Source organism: Condylura cristata, unplaced genomic scaffold, assembly GCF_000260355.1.
Source record: "Condylura cristata isolate star-nosed mole 26May11 unplaced genomic scaffold, ConCri1.0 scaffold00005, whole genome shotgun sequence".
In the NCBI taxonomy this organism is placed as follows: domain Eukaryota; kingdom Metazoa; phylum Chordata; class Mammalia; order Eulipotyphla; family Talpidae; genus Condylura; species Condylura cristata.
In genome coordinates, this window is record NW_004567106.1 from 8,415,512 (window position 1) to 8,442,014 (window position 26,503).

Below are 26,503 nucleotides of genomic sequence, written 5' to 3' on the forward strand. Positions count from 1 at the left end.
TCTTGTTTTATGGCAAATATTTAAGTGCATGTTAAGACTGGTCTAGATTTTGTCAAGAAGTATAATGTAAAAGTAAAGACTTAATTTTTTTATACAAAGCAGGTATTTATTTTGTTAAATGTTTTGTTGTATTTCTATAGTAAATTTGAAAAAGGAAAAAAATTAGACTTTTTAGTTAGAGCTTTTAACTTTGTTTTAGAAATTTTGTGTGTTTATACCAGTCAACCTTGTTATAGTTATACAAAATAAATTATATATGTATATGTAGAAGCAATGGGTATAGTTTTAAAATGTAGGCAATCACACTAAATTCAGGATGTTAGTTATGTATAAATTAGTTTATACTTTATGATCATGGTTCTATATAATAAAAGTTAATGTACATTATTTATCCACATTTAAAAAAATGTGGATAAATAAAAAAGGAAATTATTCTTTTGCCAGTGAGAAATAAAAATCTTTCATAGTTTTATCTTTGTTCAGGGACAATATATTATCATACATGTTTTAAAAAATATTTTGTGATTTGAAATGTATGTTTAACTTTTTATTATGAATGCCAAATATATGTCCATATTTTTTCACATAATAGAATAAAAATAATATTGAAAACATATAAAACAAGGATAATTGTATAATTGTATAATTGGATATTTTGGATATTGTCTTAGGTGACAATAAAAGTTTTAGTAACTCTAAAATATTCATAAATTTGACCACAGTTTTATAATACATTTTAGATACCTACCTATAATAAACAGTTCATTTGATTCATATTTTAAGCTTAAAGCACAGTATTTTCTCTCATACTAAATGTATATTGACTTATAATTTCTTACAGCAATATTGTAAATCTGTTATTAATGTATATGGTTGTTAGTCTTTAAAGTTTTGATGGTGTTAACAATTTAGGAATTGTAACAGAAACACCTGAACTCGATTTTTCTACCATGTGATTGTTTCAGTAAAAACTAGTAAGCAGCAACCAAAAACAAAAAAACAAACTAGTAAGCAGGAACTGATAGCTAGAAATCCAGAACAGTAGGCAGAGACAGAGCTTTTCTGTAATTTCATGCAGCTTGTCACAATGATTACTGGTTTTTTAAAGAGCTTTGATCTTGAGTCAGTACCTGATATGTCACCTTAAAAATTGTTTAGGTAAAAAAAAAAAAAATTGTTTAGGTATGTAGTCAAGAGGCTCTGTTTATGTTTAATATTTCTATATTACATAAAAAGCTTTGAAAAATAGTTGAATATTCATAGTCTTGTAGAGGTTTCTCAGATGGAAAGAAATACAGACTTATGTGTACTACGTTTTACAAGTAATTTCATTTTGTTGTTCCACTATAACTTGGTTAGTATATGTCATTGTACCAATCTTTTATCATTAGTTCCCTACAGTGTAAAGCACAAGTCATAAATTAAAGATTAAAGTTATAGTTATCATGAATACACAGTTTTGCAAAAAGAACCAGTGAATCATTAACATTATATCTACCTTATACAATACATCTAGTGATATAAAATGATTTATTTCTAAAAGAAGTATTTTTGTTGTTCAGTTGACTAGAATAAATCTCTTTTGGAAAGTTGTACACAATGTACTTGTCTACTGACATATCTCACTAATGTTAGAACACAATAGAAATAGTGACTATGGTTCAGTAGTTTATATTTTTATTTAAAACCCTTTTTTAAAGCTTTAATGGGAATTACACTGGTATTCCTAATAATTTGTCTTCCTTCATGTGTACTTTCCCACCTTATTTAGCTTGAACATGCAAAAATTACACAGACAGAGTTGATGCGTGAGTCATTCAGACAGAAACAAGAAACAACAGAGTCCCTTAAGTGCCAAGAAGAACTACGAGAACGCCTTCTTGAGGAGTCCAGGGCCAGAGAACAGCTGGCTGTGGAGCTCAGTAAGGCTGAAGGTGAGCATCTTGCCATGGACCTTGAAGGTGCAGAAATTTCAAGAATAGAGATTTTGATATAAGCCCTGTTTGGAAACCACCAGTTGACTCTTAATTTTGAGAGGTCAATGAAAAATAATTGTAGTTTGCCTTCAAAGTTCCCCCAAGCAAGTTTAAGACTATTTTTATATGAAATTGTACTTACTAGAATTACAGACAGTATTACATTTTTGGAAACTACAAAAATGGATGATGATGAGTTATCATAAACCCATCATCCTAAGACGGTAATTGTAATTAAAACATAAGGAAACTGAAATGAAGATATGATAATAATTTGTTTAAGGCCCCCATTAATTGCTGATGCCAGACTCTCAGCAACTAAAACCGCATGCTCTTTATATTTTAACATGCTATTGCTAGAGCTAGTCTTCTAGAATCACATGAAATACCAACTTTCTCTTTTATATTTAAAATGTGACTTAATTCACAACCATCTGAATGATAATAAGCTTTCCAGGATCTTGTGTTATGCCTACATAATGTTATGAAGTATTAGTATAGCAAAAGAATAGAAAATTCAGAGGAATTTCATGTTTAATCACAGTGGTTAACAAGGAAAAGTCTGGATAAAGCATACCATAATTACTGTCATTTGATTAGGGGAATTTTGTTTTTGTTTTTTAAAGATTTATTTATTTATGCATACAAGAACTTGGGTATATGCTAGAGGTGCAGGGGCTGAGAGGATTCCCCAAGATAGAGTAGGGAACAGAACAGACAGATTGACTAAAATACACTGCTAAGGGGCTCAGTGGTCTAGACTGGAAAGCTTTACCAGCTGAGCTTTAATTTAACTCCTTGTTGCCACCAGGGAAAGCTGAAGAGTTTATATATATATATTTATATAATAGTTTATTTTTACATCATTTTGTGCATTTTTTCATCTCAGTTGTAATCCCTGTGGGCTTCCCATCACCAAATCACCCTGTGCCATCACCATTGCCCAGTGCATTTCCCTTCCCCCCTCCTGTTTTTGATCCCATTCCCAACCCCTCCCCCATAAAATGTCTCTGATATATAGGTGTTCATTATTATTATTGTTATTTTCCCGCTGGTCCGTTATACTCCTGCTATGAGTGAAGCCATCTGGTATTTTTCCTTTCTGAGCTGAAGAGTTTTAGTAAGTTAACATGATTTAATGTTGTTCTAGCAGTACCCACCTTTTATGTTTATATTAAAACCTAATGACAAATGTGAAATACCTAACCCTGAACCTATTCATTTTATTTTATAGGTGTTATTGATGGCTATGCAGATGAAAAAACTCTTTTTGAAAGGCAAATTCAAGAAAAAACTGATATAATAGATCGTCTTGAACAGGAGTTGTTATGTGCAGGCACTAGATTACAAGAATTGGAAGGAGAACAACAGCAGATCCAAGAAGAAAGAGAATTACTGTCCAGACAGAAGGAAGCAATGAAAGCAGAGGCAGGTCCTGCTGAACAGCGTATGTATTTGATGAAATATTCCTTAAATGTTCACCATAGTTTTCTTTCCCTCTTACTGCTGTTATTTTATATAGGGATTTTAAAAGTATAAGAAAATATACCTTATTTGTAAATTTTTTATTAGCCACTCTTGGCAAATCAGAATTTTTTCTTCTTTCCTTTGGTAGGGAAAGCTGCATATTTCTCAATTTGTGTGAAGTTTAGTTCTTTTAAATAACAAAGAGATAGCAAAAATTGGATTAAAGAACCAAGAGTACTGATCTGGCACTAGTAGTGAGCAGGTAAGGGGTAGAAGAATAGGATAGATTGAAAACATCTAATTTATCTTAAGTAGGAGTTCAAAGACTAAACATTTATAAGTAACAACCATTTAATCGTTCCTTAAATGAGAAACTAGGTAATACTTTGAAGTAAATATTGTTTAGTAGTGAAAATAAATGTCAGTTTTTGTAACTGTAAAACTTTAAATATTTTTAATCAAGTCCTCTCGCTTTAATATTACACTTGCAGTTAGAATTACAATTGTTTAATTTCACTAATTTAATTTTATCAATTTAGAAATTTAACATGTATCTTTGTAATATGGTAAAAGTTCTGGTTGCTCAAATTTAACACATATTCAGGGATGTAATTTTAATGTGGGAAGTACATGTTTCATGCTGGAATATATATGTCATATCCAAGGAACACTGCAATGTCTCAGAATGTCACCAAAGATGATAATGGTTTCAACTTTTACTTCTAATTCTTTGTGTGTGTGTGTGTGTTACCCTATTTTAGGAAATTGAAGACATGTAAATTATATTTTTGTTCTGTGTGTGTATGTGTTTTTTTTTTCCCTATTCCTATAGGCCTAGTAAATGCTGCAGTTGATGCAGCACCTGAAGCAGGTGTGTTTATACAATTGCATGGCCAATCTTTGGGTGGTAAACTTACAACTCCAAAAATTGGATGATTCTTGAATTTTCAGTTAACTAACACATCTAATTTTACTATTGTATTTCTTTCTTACAGTTTTTCTCCTTAATAAAACTTATCTTACCGTAAAAAATACATTTTCACAGTTGAAATTAACTAATAATCTAATAATCTTAATGACCATCATCTTATATATCTTTTTCCACAGAGCTTAAAACCATCTTGATTTTTTAATGGTTTATTAAAACATTTTTGTCTCAATAAATGTTGACTTCTTAGAGCCTATTTTCAAAATTCTCGATTTGAATCAGGAACTATATAAGATGATGGTGTAACTAGTATCAATGAAATTAAGTAAGATAAAGAGCCTTTTTGGTTGATTTGCTTTTGTAATAGTGTGGTTTTAAAAGGAAAGCTATTTTCTATAGATTCCTAGTCCTGAGTAAAGTGTTGGCAGATCATTTCATATAAAAACTCTAGGGTTCTGTTCTTTTTGTCAGAGAATTATATTTGCTATATACATTTTATTATTTATTATTACTTACTAAGATTAATAATTATAGGTAACACTGATATAGTACTTGCCACACCCTAGGCACTATTTCTTGCATATATTAATTCATTGGATCCCCAATAATCTTAAGAGAGCAGTACTATTTCTGTCCCCAGTTTTACATATAAGGAAACACAAAGACATTGGAGATAAGAGGTAAACTAGAATTTGAACCCATAGTCTCTGTTCTTAAATACTACTTCACATTGCTTCTACTGGTCAGTATTCCCTTGAAACACAACTATGTGAACATGTAAAACTAACTCAGGAATATGGATCTCATGAGGAGTGACACTAACAAGAAATTCTAATTGCAGTTGGCTTCCTTTTTCTATTACTCTTACTTGCCTTGGTTAAAGATTTACAATATTTGAATCTTAATATGTATTGTGTGTGCATATACAAGTGACTTTATGGGTTTGAAATGAATTGATTTTGCCTGAGGTGAGTTTTTTCTGTTGTTGAATTTAATTAGACTTTGTTCTTTTCATCAGAGTGAAGATAGATTTTTTTTGTTGTTTACATACTATGTTTTCATAAAAATATACTTAATTTGCTATAACTTTGTTGACAGTCTACTTATCTTAGCAATGTTATTTTGATATTTGTATAAGAATATTTTCCTTCTTATATGTTTTTGAAATAAAACTCAGATTTTTTTATATTATAGGGTAAAATTTAAACATAGGGGGTTTTCACTAGCTAACATCATTAATTGCCATTTAACAGTTTATCTTTGCACTTATAAACAGAATTACTACAGGAAACTGAAAAACTAATGAAGGAAAAACTAGAAGTACAATGCCAAGCTGAAAAAGTACGTGATGACCTTCAAAAACAAGTGAAAGCTTTAGAAATAGATGTCGAGGAACAAGTCAGTAGGTTTATAGAACTGGAACAGGAAAAAAACGCTGAACTAATGGATTTAAGACAACAAAACCAAGCACTAGAAAAGCAATTAGAAAAAATGAGAAAGTTTTTAGATGTAAGTATTTTCAACTTGAATATTGAACAACACTTGTTGCTACATTTTGAATTTCAAATCATGAAGATTCTTGAATTCTGAAGTTTTCTCTGTAAATTCTTATCAGTTAATTGAAAAATTACATTCTATATTACATTCTAACTTTTATTATGTAGTTGTTAGAATTAAAAGGAGTACAGATATAATATGAATGAACCCTATCAGTTACCTTTTCAAAATTCAAAATTAAAGTTTTCTAGTTTTTACCTTTAACCAGCCTCCATAGCAGGCAAAGAGCTAATTAACTTCATCTTTCAGAGTTACACAAACAGTGTCTATCCATGCAAACAAGACTGGAGCAGTTGTCATGCTGCTGTTACTCTCTAAGACCTAAATTAAGATGAAAGAAATTGACTTACCACTTTGTTGTATCTACTTATTTTGTTTAATAACTAATGAAAGAGGAATACCTCAGTTGTTCCAAAAAGTAAATTAATTTTCAAGTTTATTTCATTCTATATTTATTTCATATTACTTAAATTAATAAATACTGTACTTCTAATATTTAAATGCTTGTTTTTGTTAGAGAGCTCAAGTAGGCTACATACCATACAAAATACATATTTTTAAAACTTTTTTATTTGGAATATTCTGTGATCATCAGTTTTTTGTCTTTAATATGAAACTACACCTGTAGCTAGTGAGAAATAATAGCTTTAATATATATTCATTTATTATTACTATTATTAAACTTAGGAGCAAGCCATTGACAGAGAACATGAGAGAGACGTATTTCAACAAGAAATACAGAAATTGGAACAGCAACTTAAGGTCATACCTCGATTCCAGCCTATCAGTGAACATCAAACTAGAGAGGTAAAAGCTTTAGTGATGTTATCTACCTACTAGGAGTGGGTATATTATGTGTCTTACTTAAGACTCATATCATGAAAAATCCCAAAGAAATCCTATATGAATCTTAAAAATTACAGTAGTAAATGTTCTTAACTATGATAAGGTTCTTGAAACCCTAAAATTATTTTTATTGAAATTAAGAATTGTTTCCATTGCACCCACCTAGTAGTACCTAGTTAACTCACCCGCCCTTTTCTCTATTCCCATTCCTAGCACAACTGATCAGAAGTGTTTTCTGTGTTCATTTTTTACTTCCTGGTCTCCTTTTATTTTCTCAATCTGCTCTAGTGAAATTTCTAATACCTGTTGCAGTTGGGTTTTCTATTCTCTGCTTCACTGAACCTTTTTCTGAAGATTACCTACAGCTTCAGGTCTGTGTCCTGTAATCACCTCTATTTCTTCATCATAATTGGCCATTAAAGACATTCATTACAATTTTCTTGCTGAAACATCATCTTTTGACTTCTATGATACATCTTCTTCTTTGGTCTCTTTCTCTAGTCCTTGTTTCTTCTCTGCCTAAAATAAATGAAGGCATGTTCCCAGGAAGTGTATTGGATAGCCTTTTCTTCTAGATTTATATTTTCTTCCCATACAATCTTACATGAATTACTCCACTTTCATTTCCCCAATCCTAACTTATCTGTTGACATTAGATTTAATTATTCAGCTGCCCAATTTATTTCACCACTTGATTTCACACACACACACACACACACACACACACAATGTTCAAAAGAGGGCTTTTAGTTTCTGACTAGCCCCCACCAAAGAAAGACTAGAAGAAAACTTGATACTGCTTTATTCCAGTAAATTCTATACCATACTCCCCTTCCCACTACTGAGACCTAGAATTCATCCTCAATTCTGTTCTTTTTCTCAATCCCTACTCCCAACCCACTTGTTTGTCAGGTGCCCTGTCTTCTTCCATTTTCAATCATCATTCTCAATCCTACTCACCATTGTTTGCCTGGATGCTTTTGATAGCCCCGTAAGCATTCAATCTGGTTTTACTTTTCAGCCTAACCAACCATTTGCCTTAGAAAGAAACATAACAGTACTCCATATTTTCTGAATGAATGTTGCATGAACAAGGGATAATTAATGGTATAAATTGCTAAAAGTGACCTGTGATGGCGACAGATTATACAGTTAGACCTTCCAGTTTGTGTCATCATTTGCTAGGTATCTGACAATAGATCTAAGTCCCTTTCTAAAACTTGTTTACTCGTTTCTAAACTATAGAATGTAATAGAATCCAGCTCATAGGATGATTGGACTGGTACATAGTAAACTTTTAGCTATTATTATGTCTGAAAATTATTTTTATTTCTATAAAATTTTGTAATTGTAACTTCTATAGGTTCACACCCACCAGCAAAACACCTGTAGTCCTTTACCATAAACCATTGGGCCTTCTTCCCACTCTATTTTCAACCCCACTTATCCTCTCTAGAAGCCTCAATTCTATAGTCGTATTTTTAGGATTAGTTCTGGTTTAGTTTTGTTAGTTCCTTTGTTTTGGGGTGGTATAATTTTTAAATTATTTCCCTAAGGTATCACACTGAAAACCTATTTTTCTTAGCACTGGATTGCTTTTTTTAGTAGATTTTCTCTTCGTTTAATTTTCCCTTTAAATTCATAAACTATTTTATTAATCCTTCCTTTATCACCACAGAGCCATTCATTTGAATTGACCTGCATATCAGCTCACTTAGGAAAACCCTTTTACCACCCAGAATGCTCATCTCTGTTCTGGGCTAATAAAATGTGCAGGCTGAAAAACCTTATCCAAGTGAGCCCCTCCCATCCTTATGATAATTACTACCATCTATTATTTTATGCAAAAGTTATCACTAATTGTGAAAAGAAAAAAATAATCCATGAAAGATTTGATGTCATTTGGTCTCAGAGAAGAGTGTAAGTGAGTACTCTGCAAACTTGTGTTTGTTAGGTTTTAGTGTGGCTGTGCCATTAGAGCTTATAATTCATTATTCACAAATGTATTTTTTAACCTACTAGCTGGAGAAGTCTTAGTTTAAAGGAAAGAACTTGTTTTAAACAGTTAGTGATAGCAGTATTTCCCTTATAATTGTACTTTGTTTTGTCAATCAAAAAATGTCACCATATTTGGAAGTAGTAATTGCTACCTTTATAGAGATAAAATTAGCATAGTATCTAAATATACTTTTTGAAATAAGGATGGATGTGTTACTAGACTTGTTGAAATTTTTTAAATTACAGTTTATGCTTACTATATTTCTAGGTTGAACAGTTAACAAATCATCTGAAAGAAAAAACAGACAGGTGCAGTGAGCTTTTGCTCTCTAAAGAGCAACTTCAGAGAGATATACAAGAAAGGAATGAAGAAATTGAAAAACTGGAATTTAGAGTAAGGGAACTGGAACAAGCCTTACTCATTAGCACAGACACTTTTCAAAAGGTATGACATTTTCCTTAGGTTAACTTTATATCAGGTATTTTAGTGCAGATTGTTCTGAGTTAATGCAGCATAAGTTCTTTCAAAAAGTTGCCATTGGTTACTATATAATGTCTCTATCTTTATGTTCTCACTGACTTAACCATTTCTGTTTATTCTTATTTCCCAATATTGTGTGTGTATAACTTAGACCTGAGAAAGGAAGATTATTAAACCAGAAGAATTAACTATCCTTTTAATCTTCTAATAAAGTAATTAAAAAACATTAATAGCCAAGTGGAAAAAAAGCAGTGGATATATGTTATCTCATGCATTATCCCATACTAAGAATTAATGAGGGCCTCTCTGGTGGCACAGGGATTAAATTCTCAGCACTATGAAGTTATTGGCAGCCACTGGAGCACAAGTTTCATCCTCTAGCCAGGGATCTGACTTACATAGCACAGCAAAACCACTCTTGTCTCACCCTTTACTCCCCTCAGCAGTGTATTTCAGTCAATCAGCCTGTTCTGCTCCCCCACTCTGACTAGTGAATCTTCTCATTGTCCCTCACCTGTGGCCTACACCCATGCTTTTATAGGCATAAATAAGTAAAATAAATCTTTGAAAAAAAAAAAAAAGGATGGGGCCTTCCCTGGTGGCACAACAGGTTGGGGTACAGCACTCAAGCTAGCCGCAGCTACTTCAGTGCATATTTGATCCCAGCCCCGGAGGTGACCCTCATAGTGCAGCAGACATCTCCTATCTCGCTCACTGCTCCCCTCAGCAGTGTACTTCATCGATCTGCCTGTTCTGCTGCCCACTGTTTCTCTGGTGAGTCCTCTCACCGCCCCTGCAACTTTTTTCTGAACCCCGGTTCTGTATGCACAAATAATCTTTAAAAGAAAAAGATAAGTAAAAGTAATGAAGTCTGCCCTCATTACACTTCAGAAAGTAAAAGTGAATAAAAGATGAAAGTAGGATAGGGACACTAACTTAAGGGATAGATGAGGATATTGATGTATTTTATTGGAGGAGTGAAATTTAAGTGTCACAGGTTCCTGTTTGAATTTATATAAAATGCATCAAGAACTGAATATTTCTAACTTTGGATTATTCACTAATGTATATAGCTCATCTACTTAGAATTGGAAAATAGAATTGCTACTTTAATTAAAATGGTTAATAGGAGTAAATGTCTGAAATTTTTAAATAGTTGTTTTATCTTTATAGATAGAAACTCAAAAACAGTTTGAAGCTATAGAAGCTAAAGCAGAATTGTCCCTGGAAGTACAGTTGCAAGCTGAGCGAGATGCCATAGACAGAAAGGAAAAAGAGGTAAGATTATTTTTAATGATAAATGTGATTTGAATTATTTTAATTGGTCACCTTGAAAATTTCATTTGTGGGGGTGCCTACAACAGGTCGTACAACAGGTTGAAGTGCAGACTGTGAGGCTATCTGCAGCCACTGTAGTACAACTTTGATTCCCATCTAGAGAGGTGACCCACATGGCCTGTCAGACTTTCCTGATCCTCCCACTGTTCCCCTCAGCAGTGTATTTCAGCACATCTGCCTGTTCTGCTTCCCACTCTGTCTCCCGTGAATTCCTGTCATCCCCCATACCTGTGGCCTGTGCCAGAGTTCTTGTATGCATAAATAAATAAATATTTCAAGGGAAAAGTAAGAAAATTTGCTTTGAACAGTTTACTCAGTTTACCTTACAGGCAATGAAAATGAACAAATTACTGGTATGAGGAAGAGTAGTATGAGTAGAGGGCACACACAAGTATAAAAACTTTGATGTAGGAGAAATCTTGCTTTGAGAACAAAAAGAAGGTAGCTATTAATAAAAAGGACACTGAGATATATAGTGGTGTTAGGGGGCTGTAGAATAGTATTCTTTTCTCCTGACTTTATCACGGGCTTTGAATTATTGCTACTATGCTCTGAGTTTTTTGTTAGTTAGTTTTTTTTTTTTTTAAGTTCTGTTGGTTGGATAGATTATAATACTGTTTTACAGTATACTACTCATGTTCTTAAAAGATTAGCATAAAGTAATTATACAGATGTCTATGTTTTTCTACTCTTTCACTTCAACAACAAAGAATATCTGTTTTTAAAATAATAATTATCAATGCTCTAATTAAATTATAACTTATTAATTATTTTGTCTAGTAGTTTTTCTAAAATGCACACATTAGCTTTATCAAATCACTAAAATTTTTAAATTTCTAAAACTACATTTTTTGCCTTGCCATATAATTTTCTCAGGACATTTCATACATTTTAATAAATATTGAATTTAAACTGTATAAAAATGTTACTAAGTATCTTGGAAAATTCAAGAATGATTTAGAGAGCAAAAACTACAATTCAGAGAGTTGGTGGTTTAAAAAAGAAAAATGGCATCTTCATAAATGACGATAATAATGGTTCTTACTATAAATAGTGACTAATGTTTATCTAATAGGACAATATTTTTTCTGTTTTTTGTTTGTTTTTCTCCCAAAAAAAGCAAGAAACACTTTTATTTATATATAATCATTCATATTTTTTGGAAGTAATAAACGCTTAAAGATTTACCTTAAACTAAATAATAAAAAAGTGTCTGTTCCCTAAAAAGGTATCCCTGCAAAAACCAAACCAAAAGCAATGAAATTTAATTATGAGTAGTTAATTAAATGCACTAGTTTATATTTTTATATTGCTTTGACTTTTAGAGATTGCTACACCTTAAATTCTTACATATAAAAAAAAATGTTCAACTTTTACCCAAAATCTAAGTTGTTTAGAAATACAAGAGACTTTACAGAGCATCTGCCATTTCCCAGTTTTCAGAGATGAGAAACGGCCATACCTGTTGAATAAGTAAAGAGTAAAGCTGACAGCTGATCCTGGTTTACTCGTTTTTAATAACAGTGACAAGTACTCTGGCAGAACCTACTCATCCAAACTAGAAATTGAAACACAAGAACATTGAATAAAAACATTTAAGTTGTAGTAGAAAATAACTTCTTACGCTTAATTCTCTCCTGCACTAAGAAAATGTTTTCACATATATGAATTCCATTTGCATCATTATGTTTGAGATGTTTTCCAGTATTCCCATCACCACTACATTCGTCATAACATTTAGAAATGCAGGATGAGCAGAAAGAAAAGAAAACTAAAATGATTTGAGTGCTAAGGTAGGAGAAAGTAAATGATGTAGAAAGAAACAGTAGAAAATTTTCTTTAAGAAGCCTTTATTGGTTTTTGAATCTAATGTAAAGTTTTGATATGTTTGCTACAAAGTACTAAGCATTTTAAATGCTTTATGTCATTACTCCTTACATTCTTCATGAGGAGAGGCCCTAATGTGTCCTGCATTTTACAGATGAGAAAACTTAAGTGTTAAGAAAGTTTAAGCATCAATGAATAGGTTTCTTATTTTGGAGTACCTGTGATTCTACACTTTCAGAGCTTCAGGATATGTTTCACCTCTTGGTAAAAAGTATTGAAGACTAAGCTTTTTTTTTACACGTATATCACCTCTGTCCCACTGCAAGATTAGCACCAGACTTCAAGGAATCTACTCTCTAGCTAAGGAAACAGTAGTTCCTTACTACTGTCCAAAAGTAGAACATTCCTATTTGATGTAACTTAGTAGGTTGTGTTTGGGTCTGGAAATAATCAAATTTTTTTTCTTATAAATTACTGATAATAGCATTTCCAAAAATCTAAAATAGCCTACTACATCCTGCTAAATAGGAACAGTCTACTTTTAGACAGAAGGGAAACCTATGTACATATTTGAGAGATAAGAATTATAAAAAATAAGATTCAAATTAATATAATCAAAACAGGCTAGATAGCTAAAATAACTAAGATTAAAACAAATGCTACTGGTATATCTTTAACGTTCTGATTTGGGTGTTCTAGACCACAGTAAAACAGTGTGGGACTGAATAAGAAGAATCTGAATAAAAGGAAAGAATGTTCCTGCAATGTCCTCCTTAGAAATTGTTTTAATGTCTCAAGTTAAGCTCCTTCTAACAGGAATATTAAAGCTTTATACCAGTGCTTCTCAAACTTCAATATACAATGAGTCCTCTGGGGATCTTGTTAATATGAAGATTCTGTTCAGTAGGTCTGGGGTGGAGATTGAAAAACTGCACATAAAATATGTTGCAAGGGTTATGACAGTTTTTCTGCTCAGGAACAACAATTAGAATGGCAAGACTGTGGATCACAAAGGTACAAATTTGACCTTAAACTGGTGTATCAAAAGAGAAAGAAATTCTGTAAGGTAGGGCAGCAATTTTGAACTTAACTATCTATGTATGTGTTGATTTTGTAATAAAACTTTGTCATCAAAAGTAGTTATAAAGTTATGGGTATGTTACTATTAAGTAACTTTGAAGAAGATGTAACTAGCATAATATTCAACAAACTAATCTGATAATTACAGGTGCACAACTTGTAATTGTATTTAAGATTTGTCTAATGAGTTTAATACCAGTGTTACAGAAACGATTTAAATATAAGTCTTAGGCCTTAGTTATTAGTAGCAGGATAAATGATAATTAAAAGTGTAGTTTTAGAAGTAAACCACTCAGGTTCAAAAGCTCACTTTATCGTCACTGACTGTGTCACCTCAGGGCAGGCTACTCATCTCTCGGTTACTCTCTTAACTCAGAAATGAAGATGATTCTAGTACTGATCTTACAGAGTTAAAAAACATAATAATCTATGTGAGGACTTTATGGTCACTAACACTGTGATTGATACTATTTCTATTGAGGGACTATTTCTATTGATGATTTTGTTAAGGTCTTTGCTTTGCCACTGCTAAGGTATGGTTCTGTTTATGGGTTGCTGTGGCCTTATGCCCCTTACAAGTTCCAAGGCAATAAATGATTTATCAACTGCTCCCTGGGCCAGTTGCCACCAGCTGTTGGCTCTGCATCTGAGCATATGAGGTTGCTTTTAATGCATCAATTTTGACCATCAGGTAAGTAAACATTTGGAAATTCATTCATTATTTAATCAGCAACTACAAAGCAGTGAGTTATTGTTATTGTTCTGGCCCTCATCAAGTCCAGGTTTTAAAATATAACAACAACTAGCTCTTAATATTTGTTAGTGTCAGTCTGTGTGGCCATCAAAGAGCAATTGCTTTACTGTTGCAGTTACCCACACTCATAAATGAGCTAAATTTCTATTTTCCTATGTATAGGCTCTCTCTCTAACTTTTTCTTAAAATTGTATTAGTAAATTACTAAGAAGTAAATATTAACAGACTTAAGGATCTCATGGTCTTTGTGTCTTCCACTGTTTCCTTATGCTTCTGTTTTGTTAAAGATTTCTTTATTATGCATACAAGAACTGGGGTATAGGCCAGAGGTTCAGGAGGTGAGAGGACTCACCAGAGACACTGGGGAGCAGAACAAGTGAATCTACTGAAATATACTACTGAGTAGAGCAGCGGGCAAGACAGGAAAGGCCTGCTGTGACATGTGGGTCAGCTCCCTGGCTGGGTATCGAACTTGTACTACAGTGGCTGCCAAGAGCTTTGGCTGCTGATAGCTTGATAGTTCTATGTCTTTAACCCCTGTGCAACCAGAAAGAGCTCCTGTTTCCTTCTTCTTAAAACAAATAGAAGACAGCCAAACTTTTCACTGGGTTATACAATAGTACTATGGACTAAATTGGGCTGGTCTTACATGGTTGCTAAAATAAATTATTTATTCCATAACTTTTTCTGTCTTTGATGGCAACTAAATTTAATAGAAACTAGGTTTCAAATGTGGGTTCTTTCTTTCCTACCCTGATTATTTTCTGATTTTCAGAGGATTTTGCAGGTAGGAAATGGCTCCTGATAATAACTCCTCTGAAGGTCTCAGTACACATTTGGGCATAACTGTGTAAATGTGTTGCTAAGTATAAACAGAAACATAACAGGTACACCTGGCTTAGAAAAATCCCTTTTCTTTATTCTTCATGGTTCATGTCTTAGCACGCGTGCACACACACACGCATGCATGTGCGCACACACGTACACACATACTTTGTAGCACTAATACAGCTTTGTTCATTCTCTCTTAAATTTGTATAAACTATTTTTTTGTCTTGATAATTTTGGTATTGAAGATCACTAATTTGGAAGAACAGTTAGAACAGTTCAGAGAAGAACTAGAAAATAAAAATGAAGAAGTTCAGCAGTTACATATGCAATTAGAAATACAGAAAAAGGAATCTACCACCCGCCTACAAGAACTTGAACAAGAAAACAAGTTATTTAAGGTAATTTGTTAGAAAAAACTTCTGCCTATAAATAATTCATAATTTTTGTCCTGCCTGTAGTATTTAAGAATTTGTTAGCTCCAGCTGCTAAATAATACTATATGAGCATTAGCTGCAAATGCATTTGCATGAAACTTAACTTTCATTTAATTTATCATTGTTATAAAAATTGAGACCTTTTAAAATATTTCAACAATTATTCATTTGTAACAGCTATACTTATTTTTTTCACTTTTCACATTTTGGATATCTTAACTTTTTGTTAGAAGTTCATTTAAACAATGTTCAGAAAATCACATGTAGTGAGCTATTCAAGTGGAATGGTTATTTTTGTCTCTAGGATAAAATGGAGAAATTTGGATTTGCCTTAAAGGAATCTGATGTTGGCTATACTCAGGACCAACCTGTGCTGTTTGGGAAATTTGCTCAAATAATGCAGGAAAAAGAGGCAGAAATTGACCAATTGAATGAGCAAATTAAAAAACTTCAGCATCAGCTTAAAGTCACAACAGATAATAAGGTATTTATTTTAAGATATATTATTATATGAAATTAATGTAAGGTAGAATTTTAAAGAGCACAGTGATTACTTTTCTGTTTCTTTTTGAATGTAAAAAAACAAAACTAGTTGTTTTTTTGCCATTAGTTTTAACTTATTAAAACATACTGCTTTAATAAACTGTGTACATCTTTTTCCCTTCCCAACACTGTCAAAAAACTGTGATGTTTTACTAGGAGTCAGATTTCATCATATTGTTCTAACTAAATCCATTTAAAACTCTTCTTTGTGGTATGTAAGTATAATGGTGGTAAATAAGAAAATGACCTTTGGTCACCACATGCTTTATAGACTTTCAGTACTTCATCTTTTCACTTATTATATATTGATAGTGAATATTTTACATGTGAATCAGCTAGTGAAAGTATAAATCACTTAGTATTTAGCAGAACAAATCCTAAATAAAGTCCTTGTTTGATGGTTGGTCTTTTGCCTGAGAATTAAATTATCTTTGTGTGCGATCATCACTTTAAGATTTTCTGCTGAAATAATATCTCGATGTATAAATATTTATTTATGTATATTACATTTTTCATTTACTAATAGGTCATTGAAGAGAAGAATGAACTGATCAGAGATCTTGAAACCCAAATAGAATGTTTGAAGAGTGATCAGGAACGTGTGAAGAAAAATAGAGAAGAAGAAATAGAGCAGCTCAATGAAGTGATTGATAAACTTCAACAAGAATTAGCAAATATTGAACAGAAGACATTGCTGGATGCTAATTCTTTTCCAGAAGAAGCAGACAGTTTAAAACATCAGTTAGATATGGTAGTAGCTGAAAAAATGGCTTTGGAAAAGCAAGTAGAAACTACTAATGAAGAAATGGCCTTTATGAAAAATGTACTTAAAGAAACCAATATTAGAATGAACCAGCTAACACAAGAATTGTATGATATAAAGAAGGAACGTGAAAATATGGAAAAATTCCACATTATGCCACGGAAAAGTATTAACATGGGTGTAGATGATCTTAGTAAAACTAAACCTGAACCTGAAGTAGTCCTTACAGAGGATGCTTTTAAACCACTGGAAAATCAGACTTACCTCAAATCCTTTGACGAAAACAGCAAATTTCCCACAAGCAGTTTGGAAACAAAGGTGCTACAACTGGAGAACACTGTGAGTGCAAAGAACTATGAACTTACTCAATGTTATAAACAAATAAAGGATATGCAAGTACAAGGCCAGTCTGAAGCAGAAATGCTTAAAAAGAAGATTGTTAACTTACAGAATTTACTTGAGGAAAAAGTTGCTGCTGCTCTTGTGAGTCAAGTCCAACTTGAAGCAGTTAGAGAATATGCAAAATTCTGCCAAGATGAACAAGTAATTTCATTAGAACCTGAACAAAATGTAAATCAACTATCAGAAAGCAAGGTGGATGCAAATGTATCAGCATTAACTTGGAGAATATCAGAATTAGAAAAGCAGGTGGTTGAAATGCAAACTAGTTTGAATTTTAAAAAAGAACAGGTTGAAATTGCAGAGAAAAATGTTTTGGAAAAAGAAAAGAGGCTTGTGGAACTTCAGAAGCTATTGGAGTATAATGAGAAAAAACAGGGAGGGAAAGAGAGGAAAAGAATCCCCCAAGAAGACTTTGAGGTTCCCCAGGTTGGTTTGCATTTGATTTTTGTCAGTTAAATGCCCTAATAAACTTTCTTTGTTCTTAAGAAGATTGCTAATTACTGAATTAAATATGCTCTTCTGTATACCTAGCAATTCACATATAAAGGAATTTTATGAAAATGTACACTCATATGTTCACTTGAATAATAGATCCCAGATATATATTCAAAAAGATTTTCAAGTCAGGATATTCATTTTACTAGTGTAGTCACTAAGTAAAGCAGTCAGAAGAAATTTAGGAACATTAAGTTTAGCAAATATCTACTGTAAACTAAGGTTTTTCCCTTTTTTTTTTTAAAGATTTATTTTTGCATACAGAACTGGGGTACAGGCCAGAGATGGGGCAGTGAGAGGATTCGCCAGAGGCAGAGTGGGGAGCAAAACAGGCAGATCTACGAAGCACATTGCTGAGGGGAGCAGCGGGCAGGTCAGGAGAGGTCTGCCATGCCCTGTGGTCTCCTCCAGGACAGGCAGGGATCAAACTCATGTGGAAGTGGCTTTAGCTTCTTAGTGCTGTGCTTTAACCTGTTGCGCCACCAAGGAGGGCCAGTTTTTCTCTTTTTAACATTTATATTAAGTGACCATCCCATTTAGTAGAAGTATCATAATATATTAGTATTCTGCTGAATTAATGAGTGATAAGTCAGCAGCTCTTATAGATTGTATACCTGATAATTAGTTTCTTAAGAAAAATTTATACTTTTGTAAGTATACTTATGTAAAAATCTGTGGTAAGTTATTTTTTTATTTATATATATATATATTTACATCATTGTTCATTTTAATACGATGTTTACTTTCCCCCTTCATGTATAGACCATATAGAATTTTCTTTCCCAGTTTGCCATTGCACCTTCACCACAGTCCCCTGTGCTCCTTCCTCCCTCCTTCCAACCCCTCTCCTCCTCTCCTGCAGGATGTCTCTGGTTTATAATTGTTTTTGTTTTGTTTTTATTTTTTTCTCCTGTGACTGACTTAGTTCCCGTGTAAGTGAAACCATCCAATATTTTTCTTTTCCTTCTGACTTAGTTCACTGAATATGATCCCTTCTGGCTCCATCCATATTGATGCAAATGGCATGAGTTTTTTTGATTGCTAAAAAATAGTCAATTGTGTGTGTATATATATGTACCACATCTTGATCCAGTCATCTATTTTTGGGCATTTGGGTTGTTTCCTTATTTCACCTGTTGTAAATAGTGCTGCAGTAAATATAGGGGTTATACTTTTAAATTAATGTTTTTGAGTCCTTTGAATAGATCCCTAGGAGTGGAATTGCTGGGTCATATGGTAGTTCCATTTTTAGTAATCTGAGGGACCTCCATACAGCTTTCCATAATGGTTGTACTAGTTTGCACTCCCACGAGCAATGTAGGAGAGTTCCTTTTTTTCACATCGTTGCCAACATTTGTTGTTACTAGCTTATTTGGTATGCACCATTCTTACCTTTAAGGTGTTATCTTAGTGTGGTCTTAATTTGCATTTCCCTGATTAAAAGGGATGTTGAACATTTTTCATATGTCTGTTGGCCATTTTTCTTTCCACTTTGTGACTGTGTCTTTTAAGTTGTTCTGCCCATTTATTCTGGACTGTTTTACTTTGTTTTTGTTAACAAAGTCATGTGAGTTCTTTGTATATCTTTGTGATCAATCCCTTACCTGTTGTAAGGAGTGCAAAGATGTTTTCCTGGTTAATAGGGTGCCTCTTTGTTTTGGTTAATGTCCCTGCTGTACAGAAGCTTTTCAGTTTGATGTAGTCCCAGGTATTTATTTTTTCCTCCATTTTCTTTGCTTTGAGTGATGAATCTTTAAAGATGTTACTGAGATGTATGTCTTGTAGTGTTTTACGTATATTTTCTTCTATATATTTTATGGTTTCAGGTCTTATGCCTAAATCTTTTATCCGTTTTGATTGATTTTTGTGGATGGTGTGAGGAAGTAGCCTAGATTCATTCTTTAGCTTGTGTTGTTCCAGTTTTTCCAGCAACATTTATTGAGCAAACTGTCCTTGTTCCATTGTATATGCTTTGCTCCTTTGTGAAACATTAATTTTTCATATATGTTTGGATTTATTTCTGGGCTTTCTATTCGGTTCCATTGGTTTGTGAGTCTGTTTTTGTGTCAGTACACACTGTTTTAATTATTATAACTTTTATTTCTTGGTATAAAACAGATATGGAAGAACTCTAATTTTCAAATTCTCACTTTAAATATTTTTAAGTAGTAAATATACAGTTGTATCTTAACACCATGAGATGAACCAGTAATGGATTCTATACATTTAAAATTTATTTTGCAAATGATAAAAATTCTTTCCAGTTATTCATTCCTGTCTCACTAAAACTATAAATTACTCTAAGTAACATTAAGAAGCAATGTGACTTTGGGCCCTCCCTGGTGGCACAACAGGTAAGGACGGAGCATCATAAGCTAGCTACAGCCACTCAGTGCGAGTTCAATATCAAGCCCTGGAGGTGATCCACATGGCACAGCAGACCTCTCCTGTCTTGCCCACTACTCTCCTCAGCAGTGTACTTTGTTCATCTGCCTGTTCTGCTCCCCACTCTGTCTCTGGTGAAGCCTCTCTCCGCCCCTGCACCTCTGGTCTGTACCCCAGTTCTGTAGGTATAAATAAATAAATCTTTAAAAAAAAAAAAAAGTAATGTGACTTTATACATATACACATAATTTATAGAAAATACCTTAGTTACACCTGATCTTTTGAGAAAAATGTTATGTAACAATTAGGAAAATTTTTGAATGGCAACAAAAATATTTTCATTAATAACCAATTTTTAGGATATATATACCAAAGACATGCTTTCACTTCCCAAAAAGTCATTCTGTTCTTTCTTACTGTCTCAAGAATATAAAATGACAGTTCTGAAAAAGTTTACATATTTGTTGAAAGAACATGGACCTTGCCAACCCATGTATTGGATAATCATTACTGGAAAAGCTTTATTTGTATGTTTAGGTGACCTGAACTTAGCTGTATATTTTTTAAATGACATATTCTTTACTTTTCCCATTGCCAGACAACTACTCAGCTAATTCAAAACAATGAAGAAGGAATTTTTGATCAACTTGCAGTTCTTAGAGCTGAATTAGCAGCTACCAAAGAAGAACTTGCCAGTTACAAAGAGAAGGCAGAAAAACTTGAAGAAGAACTTTTGGTAAGATAAGTAATATGGCCTATCTTAATTCATTTTCTGCCTATCTTATTTTCATTTCAGAATACATTCTATACATTCTTTTCTACAAAAAAAAAAAAAACCACCCAACCCATAACTGAAACCTAGAAAAAGTTATGAATTTAATGAAAAGTTCTGTAACTATAAATTTCTTTACTAACATTAAATAGCTTGGTTTCCTTGCAGTCTTTGTCATCATGTGGCTTTTAATTTCTAGTTAATGGAGAAAGATGTTACAGAGCCATTTGGTTAAAAATAAGAAATAGAATGATAGGCTGCTAAAATTAGGCAAATAATTTTTCTGTTATTCTGAGGAAAGTAAACATATTACTTTAAATTTTATTCTTCCCTCCTTAACTGAATTTTACATTCAATATAGAAAAAATTTAACTGAATGCTCCTCTGATTTATCCATTTTGTTTTAGATAAAAGAAAGAAATATGACGTTTCTACAGAAAGATTTAAGTGAAGTTAATAATCAACTTGCAGACGCAAAAGAGAAACTATTCTACTACTTAGAAAAAGATGTTAAGATCGAGATACAAGAAAACAGAAAAGTCTGTATGTTAGAGCCACTTCCTGTCAAAATAGTTAAAAGCACTACATCACAGACAGATGGGACTCTCAAAGTCAATAGCAGTGATCAAACTCCAGAAGTTCCTGTTAAAAATGCAGGAATCCAAATTGACTTACAGAGTGAATGTTTTTCAGAAGAAGTCACTGAAATAATCAGTCAATTTACTGAAAAGTTTGAGCAGATGCAAGAACTACATGCTGCTGAAATTTTAGATATGGAATCCAGACATATTTCAGAAACTGAAACCTTAAAGAGGGAACACTGTGTTGCTATTCAGTTACTGACAGAGGAATGTGGTACTTTGAAGTCAGTGATACAGTGTCTGAGATCTAAAGAGGTATGTGTATCTCGGAATCTATTTTTCCCTCCAACATCAATATTATTTTCAAAATTCATTTTTGATTTTTAGAGAAAAAGAAATCTGTTGCAATCTTTCCCTTTAATAAAATTAAAGTTGTAATTATATAGAGTTAGAAAGATAGTCTGCATTTTTGGAACCTGATGTTATCATTCCTTAATTCACTCATCTCTCTTATAGTAATAATCATGACGAAAAAAATGACTTGTTTACCATGGATAGTTTTATTTATTGTGAAAGGTACAACATTTTTTGACAACATTATAAACTACCATATACCCTGTTTTATTAAGTTAAAAAAAAGTTACAATTTTTGTTTTTTCTCTATCTTTAGGGTTCCTCAATTCCTGAATTAGCACATTCTGATGCTAACCAAACAAGAGATATCTGTTCTAGTGGTAAGTTAGTCTAACTTTCTAGAATTTTTATGGCATTTATTTATTAATTTTTTTTGTTTGTTTTAATAGTCAGTGGTGATTTTCTTTATTTTAAGATTCTGGATCAGACTGGGGTCAGGGAATTTATCTTACACAAAGCCAGATGTTTGACACAGTCTCAGAAGGCCGAGGGGAAGAAGGTGAAAGTTCAACAGATTCATTTCCAAAGAAAATAAAGGTATTGAAAAATATGTCTTTTAGTAAAACTTAGTGTGGTTTCTGAATTGAACATAGTGTGGTTTATTAAAAGTAAGAATCATTTTGAAGAGAGAATTACATAACTGAAAGGAATATTGAGGCTCTATTTAGTTTCATCCTGTATTTTGTATAATAATGTTTAGGAATTGTTTTCATAAAAATTCCCTCTAACAATTTAAATTTTTTTTTTTTGCCAGAATTATTCAAAGTGCCCTCAAGGATTAGGATTTATCCCCTACTTTTATTTTGGGTCAAATTAGTTTCTGATAATTAAATCTGAAAACACATTAGATAAATAGAAAGATTTTTACTCAGTTGCAGGTCACCTACTGGGGTTTACCTTCCAGAGGACAAAAGCACTCTATCATGGTTTATTGCTATATCTTGTCTGTAGTGCTATTTCCAAATTAATATAAATAGACAGAGCCATGGTGCTTGGAATCTCTTTCTCTTTGTATATCTGACATTGCAATATTTGAAATTTTCCTAATTCTGTCTTTTATGTTTTGGTGTCATAGGGATTACTAAGAGCTGTCCATAATGAAGGTATGCAAGTCCTCTCTCTCACTGAGTCTCCCTATAGTGATGGAGAGAACTGTTCTGTTCAGCAAATTTCAGAGTCATGGCTAGAAGAAAGAAGAGCTTACCTCAGTACAATCTCATCTCTTAAGGATTTAATTACCAAAATGCAAGTGCATAGAGAAGCTGAGGTACTCAAAGAACATTTTGCCTCCCTGTAGTTTCATATGATTTTTATCACTAAGGCATTTTACAAATTAAATTGTCTTTTGTAATGTATTTTAACACGAACCAATACATATTGTCATAATGATCCAAGTCATACATTTGCAAATAAATGTATACTTTTAGGTTTTTAATATTTATTTTGGTTAAACAGTTAGTCATTTTATCATGTTTTTAAAATATGCTTATATGAAAACTAACTTTTTTTTTTATGTCAATAGGTTTATGATAGCTCTCAATCTCATGAGAGCCTGTCAGACTGGCGAGGTGAACTTCTGCTTGCCCTTCAGCAGGTTTTCTTAAAGGAGCACAATGTTTTACTAGCTGTGTTTCAGACCGAGCTTTCAGCTCTAGGTACTAGAGATGGAGCTGCAATATTAAACTGTTTGGAACAGAGGATTCAAGAACAGGTATCAAAATGAATCTTAAATAAAACTTTAAAGTCAAGACTATTTTTTAATCATAATACAATGTGTTACTGAGTAATTTTCGAATAACTATGAACATTAAAATTTTAATGGGCCATTAAAAATGTTTAGGAGTAAAATTACTATGTAAATTTTTGTTAGAAGATAAAAAAGACTGAAAATTAATAAGGTAATCATCCAACATAGAAAGTCCTTTTAAAAAGCAACAGAATAAACCTAAAGTAAGTAGGAAAAGTAAGATACAATAGTTAGGGTCTACAAAATTCTACAAAGTTGCTATGAATGTTGAGCCATTGCTACTGGGAAACAGAGTAGAAGTTCAGCATTGTTTTCATTATAATGTTAATAAGGACAAAATAATCAATTCCCAGCTGTAACTACTGTCAGTATAGAGTTTGCACTTTCTCCCCATGACTCTATGCATTTTTAAATACATATTTAAAAATTTCTGAAATACACCTGGAATATCTTGTTTAGCTGACAAGAAAGGAATTGTTCAGAGAATTTCCCACTCTCCAAATTTTGGACAATTTGACCATCAAACTGTTAATGGTAGTGACTGTGAGCCAATGAATAATAGAAGAATTTACAAATTCAGATTATATAAATAAATAAAAATTGGTTCTTGTAGTAAAATGCCAACTTCTGTGTACAAGAAATGATAAAATTAGTAAGCCACTATTATGCATTACAATAATAATTAGTTCAAGTAATAATTAGCAGATGATGCTAAAATTAGTATGGAAAAGTTAGATCAGAAAAATTTATTTAAATAATCTCAAAATAAATTTCAAAAAAATCCTTTTATTTACAAAAGCAATAACTTCACAGTGGAGAAATCTTACAGATAACACTATAACTAGAAGGTCATTGTTTCATATCACCAATAATGGAACAAATTTATATCATGTACTTCCCAAAATTTTAGCAGCAATGTATGTTCTGTTCTTTCTTCTTTAGACTTGGTGGCTAATTTTGTTTTCTTTAGATCTCTCTTTGCTAATTTTTTTTTTCTTTTTACTTTGCATTGTTACAGAGTATTGAATATCAAGCAGCTATGGAATGCCTGCAGAAAGCAGATAGAAGGAGTTTGTTATCTGAAATTCAAGCATTGCATGCTCAAGTGAATGGTAGGAAAATGGCACTGAAAAGAGAACAAGGGAATGATCAACCAAGTCAAGGTATGTTGTAAAACAGACTCAGATGATGTCAGATGTAAGTGGAAATATATCACTTTTTCTTTCTTACTATTCAGTTTAAACGCTCTCATAGTCACATTTTCTTCTCATTCTGAACATCAGGAAGGTGATCTATATTCATTACTGTAGGAACTAAAAGATTGTCCAATTGGTATTAATTATTTAAAATGAGTAACATTACCTTGATCTAGTTGTTTAGGTTGGTTAGCCCATAAAGTTCATTTTCTTTCTCTGTTTTGAAGCTGTTCATGAGGATAATCACAAAAAAAGAAACGAAATTCACAGTGAATGTAACTTTTTTAATCCTTTTTTAAAAACATGAGCTGTAACACACATAGTGAAAAGGACAAAATTCAAAATTATAAAGGATAACAAATTATTAAATGAGTATCTTTGAAATACCACTTATATCAGATATCCCCAAACCCCCCTTCACAAACTCATAATCTTTAATAACCCACAAGTAACCATCACCCTGATTTTTCCTTAATTTCACTACCTAGCTATATAGTTATAAACAGTTTAAGGATTTTTATGCTTTGTACTTTATAAACTCTGGATGTGTTTATGTCTTGCCTCTTTCACCTCCTCTACAACATTTTTCTAAAGCATTGCTTATATTGCTAGTTCATTTTTGTTACTTTATAGAGTTCCTTTATGTGAATATTCCATAATTTTTATATATACATGCTGTAGTCAAATGTTTGTCTTCTAATTTTTAGTTATTAGAATAGTGCTGATTTGCACATTGCTATACCATACTTCTGATGCATTCATGCTTGAATTTTCTGGAAATGTACTCGGATTAGAATTGCTAGCTGATAGAATACTTTTCAGAATTATTTGATAATTACTGAATTGGTTTAGTTCATAATCACTAGATTGTGCGCTAGCTGAATTTGTCCTTTTCTGATGTGCCTGTTCATGTCTTACCCCCACTTTTCAATAGGAGTGTCTTTTAAAGTGAAATCTAACTTTCATTATTTCTGATAAGCTTTTTTTCACTTTGTTTAATTTGACAAAACACCTGTGCTTTGGCAAATTTGAAAGTTACCAAATGTGCTCACGTTTGTCAATTTGTCATTGAAAAACGAAAGAATGTACGTATTTTTAGATACTTCCAAGAAAACAGGTATAATGAGGTTACAAATAAAATATATCCTCTATATTTTAGACATAGGATTACTTGACTACTTTTAGAAAATGGAGCAGTATGGTTTTACTTGAGTTAAATAAAACTCCATTGAAAACTTAATTATGATCATATAGCTATGTATTTATATGTGAAAATCCTTAGCACCTCTCTAAGAAATAGCTTTCAAAGTCTAAATTAACATGATCATCTCCTGAAGTCCATGTAATTCCTGTCTCTTAATGTCAATAATATGAATTATAATATAAAGTGATGAATTTTTTTGTATTAAAAATACATGGTGGAATACAGAAAAAATCACCTCCAGAATCTCCTAAATTCTAAACTGATGGCCAATAAATCCCTGGGTATATATGTTTCAGATCTTTTCCATGTATATATGTGCATAAGTTTATATTTTTCACAAAGGATGGAGCTGGAAGGGATTGTGCTCAGTGAAATTAGGAAGAAAGAAAAAGAAAATACCAGATGAAGAATATAAGGGACCCAAATAAGGAATCGGGGGGGGGGGGAATATAATAAAATCAAAATCAACAGGTAACCAACTATA

The 26,503-nt window shown here is 32.3% G+C and overlaps 1 protein-coding gene across 1 annotated transcript in view; it reads left to right on the forward strand.

Annotated features, from left to right (window-relative positions):
• The window catches only part of AKAP9 (A kinase (PRKA) anchor protein 9), a 126,290-nt gene that overhangs the window by 78,614 nt on the left and 21,173 nt on the right, over nt 1-26,503 (forward strand). The window contains exons 23-38 of the mRNA XM_012720920.1: nt 1,772-1,934; nt 3,211-3,423; nt 5,648-5,880; nt 6,616-6,735; nt 9,041-9,217; nt 10,427-10,531; nt 15,329-15,481; nt 15,822-16,001; nt 16,587-17,651; nt 20,704-20,841; nt 21,285-21,773; nt 22,129-22,192; nt 22,288-22,409; nt 22,948-23,139; nt 23,395-23,583; nt 24,638-24,782. Of these exons, the coding sequence (XP_012576374.1) occupies nt 1,772-1,934; nt 3,211-3,423; nt 5,648-5,880; nt 6,616-6,735; nt 9,041-9,217; nt 10,427-10,531; nt 15,329-15,481; nt 15,822-16,001; nt 16,587-17,651; nt 20,704-20,841; nt 21,285-21,773; nt 22,129-22,192; nt 22,288-22,409; nt 22,948-23,139; nt 23,395-23,583; nt 24,638-24,782 (3,748 nt within the window). The remainder of the gene's footprint in view (nt 1-1,771; nt 1,935-3,210; nt 3,424-5,647; nt 5,881-6,615; nt 6,736-9,040; nt 9,218-10,426; nt 10,532-15,328; nt 15,482-15,821; nt 16,002-16,586; nt 17,652-20,703; nt 20,842-21,284; nt 21,774-22,128; nt 22,193-22,287; nt 22,410-22,947; nt 23,140-23,394; nt 23,584-24,637; nt 24,783-26,503) is intronic.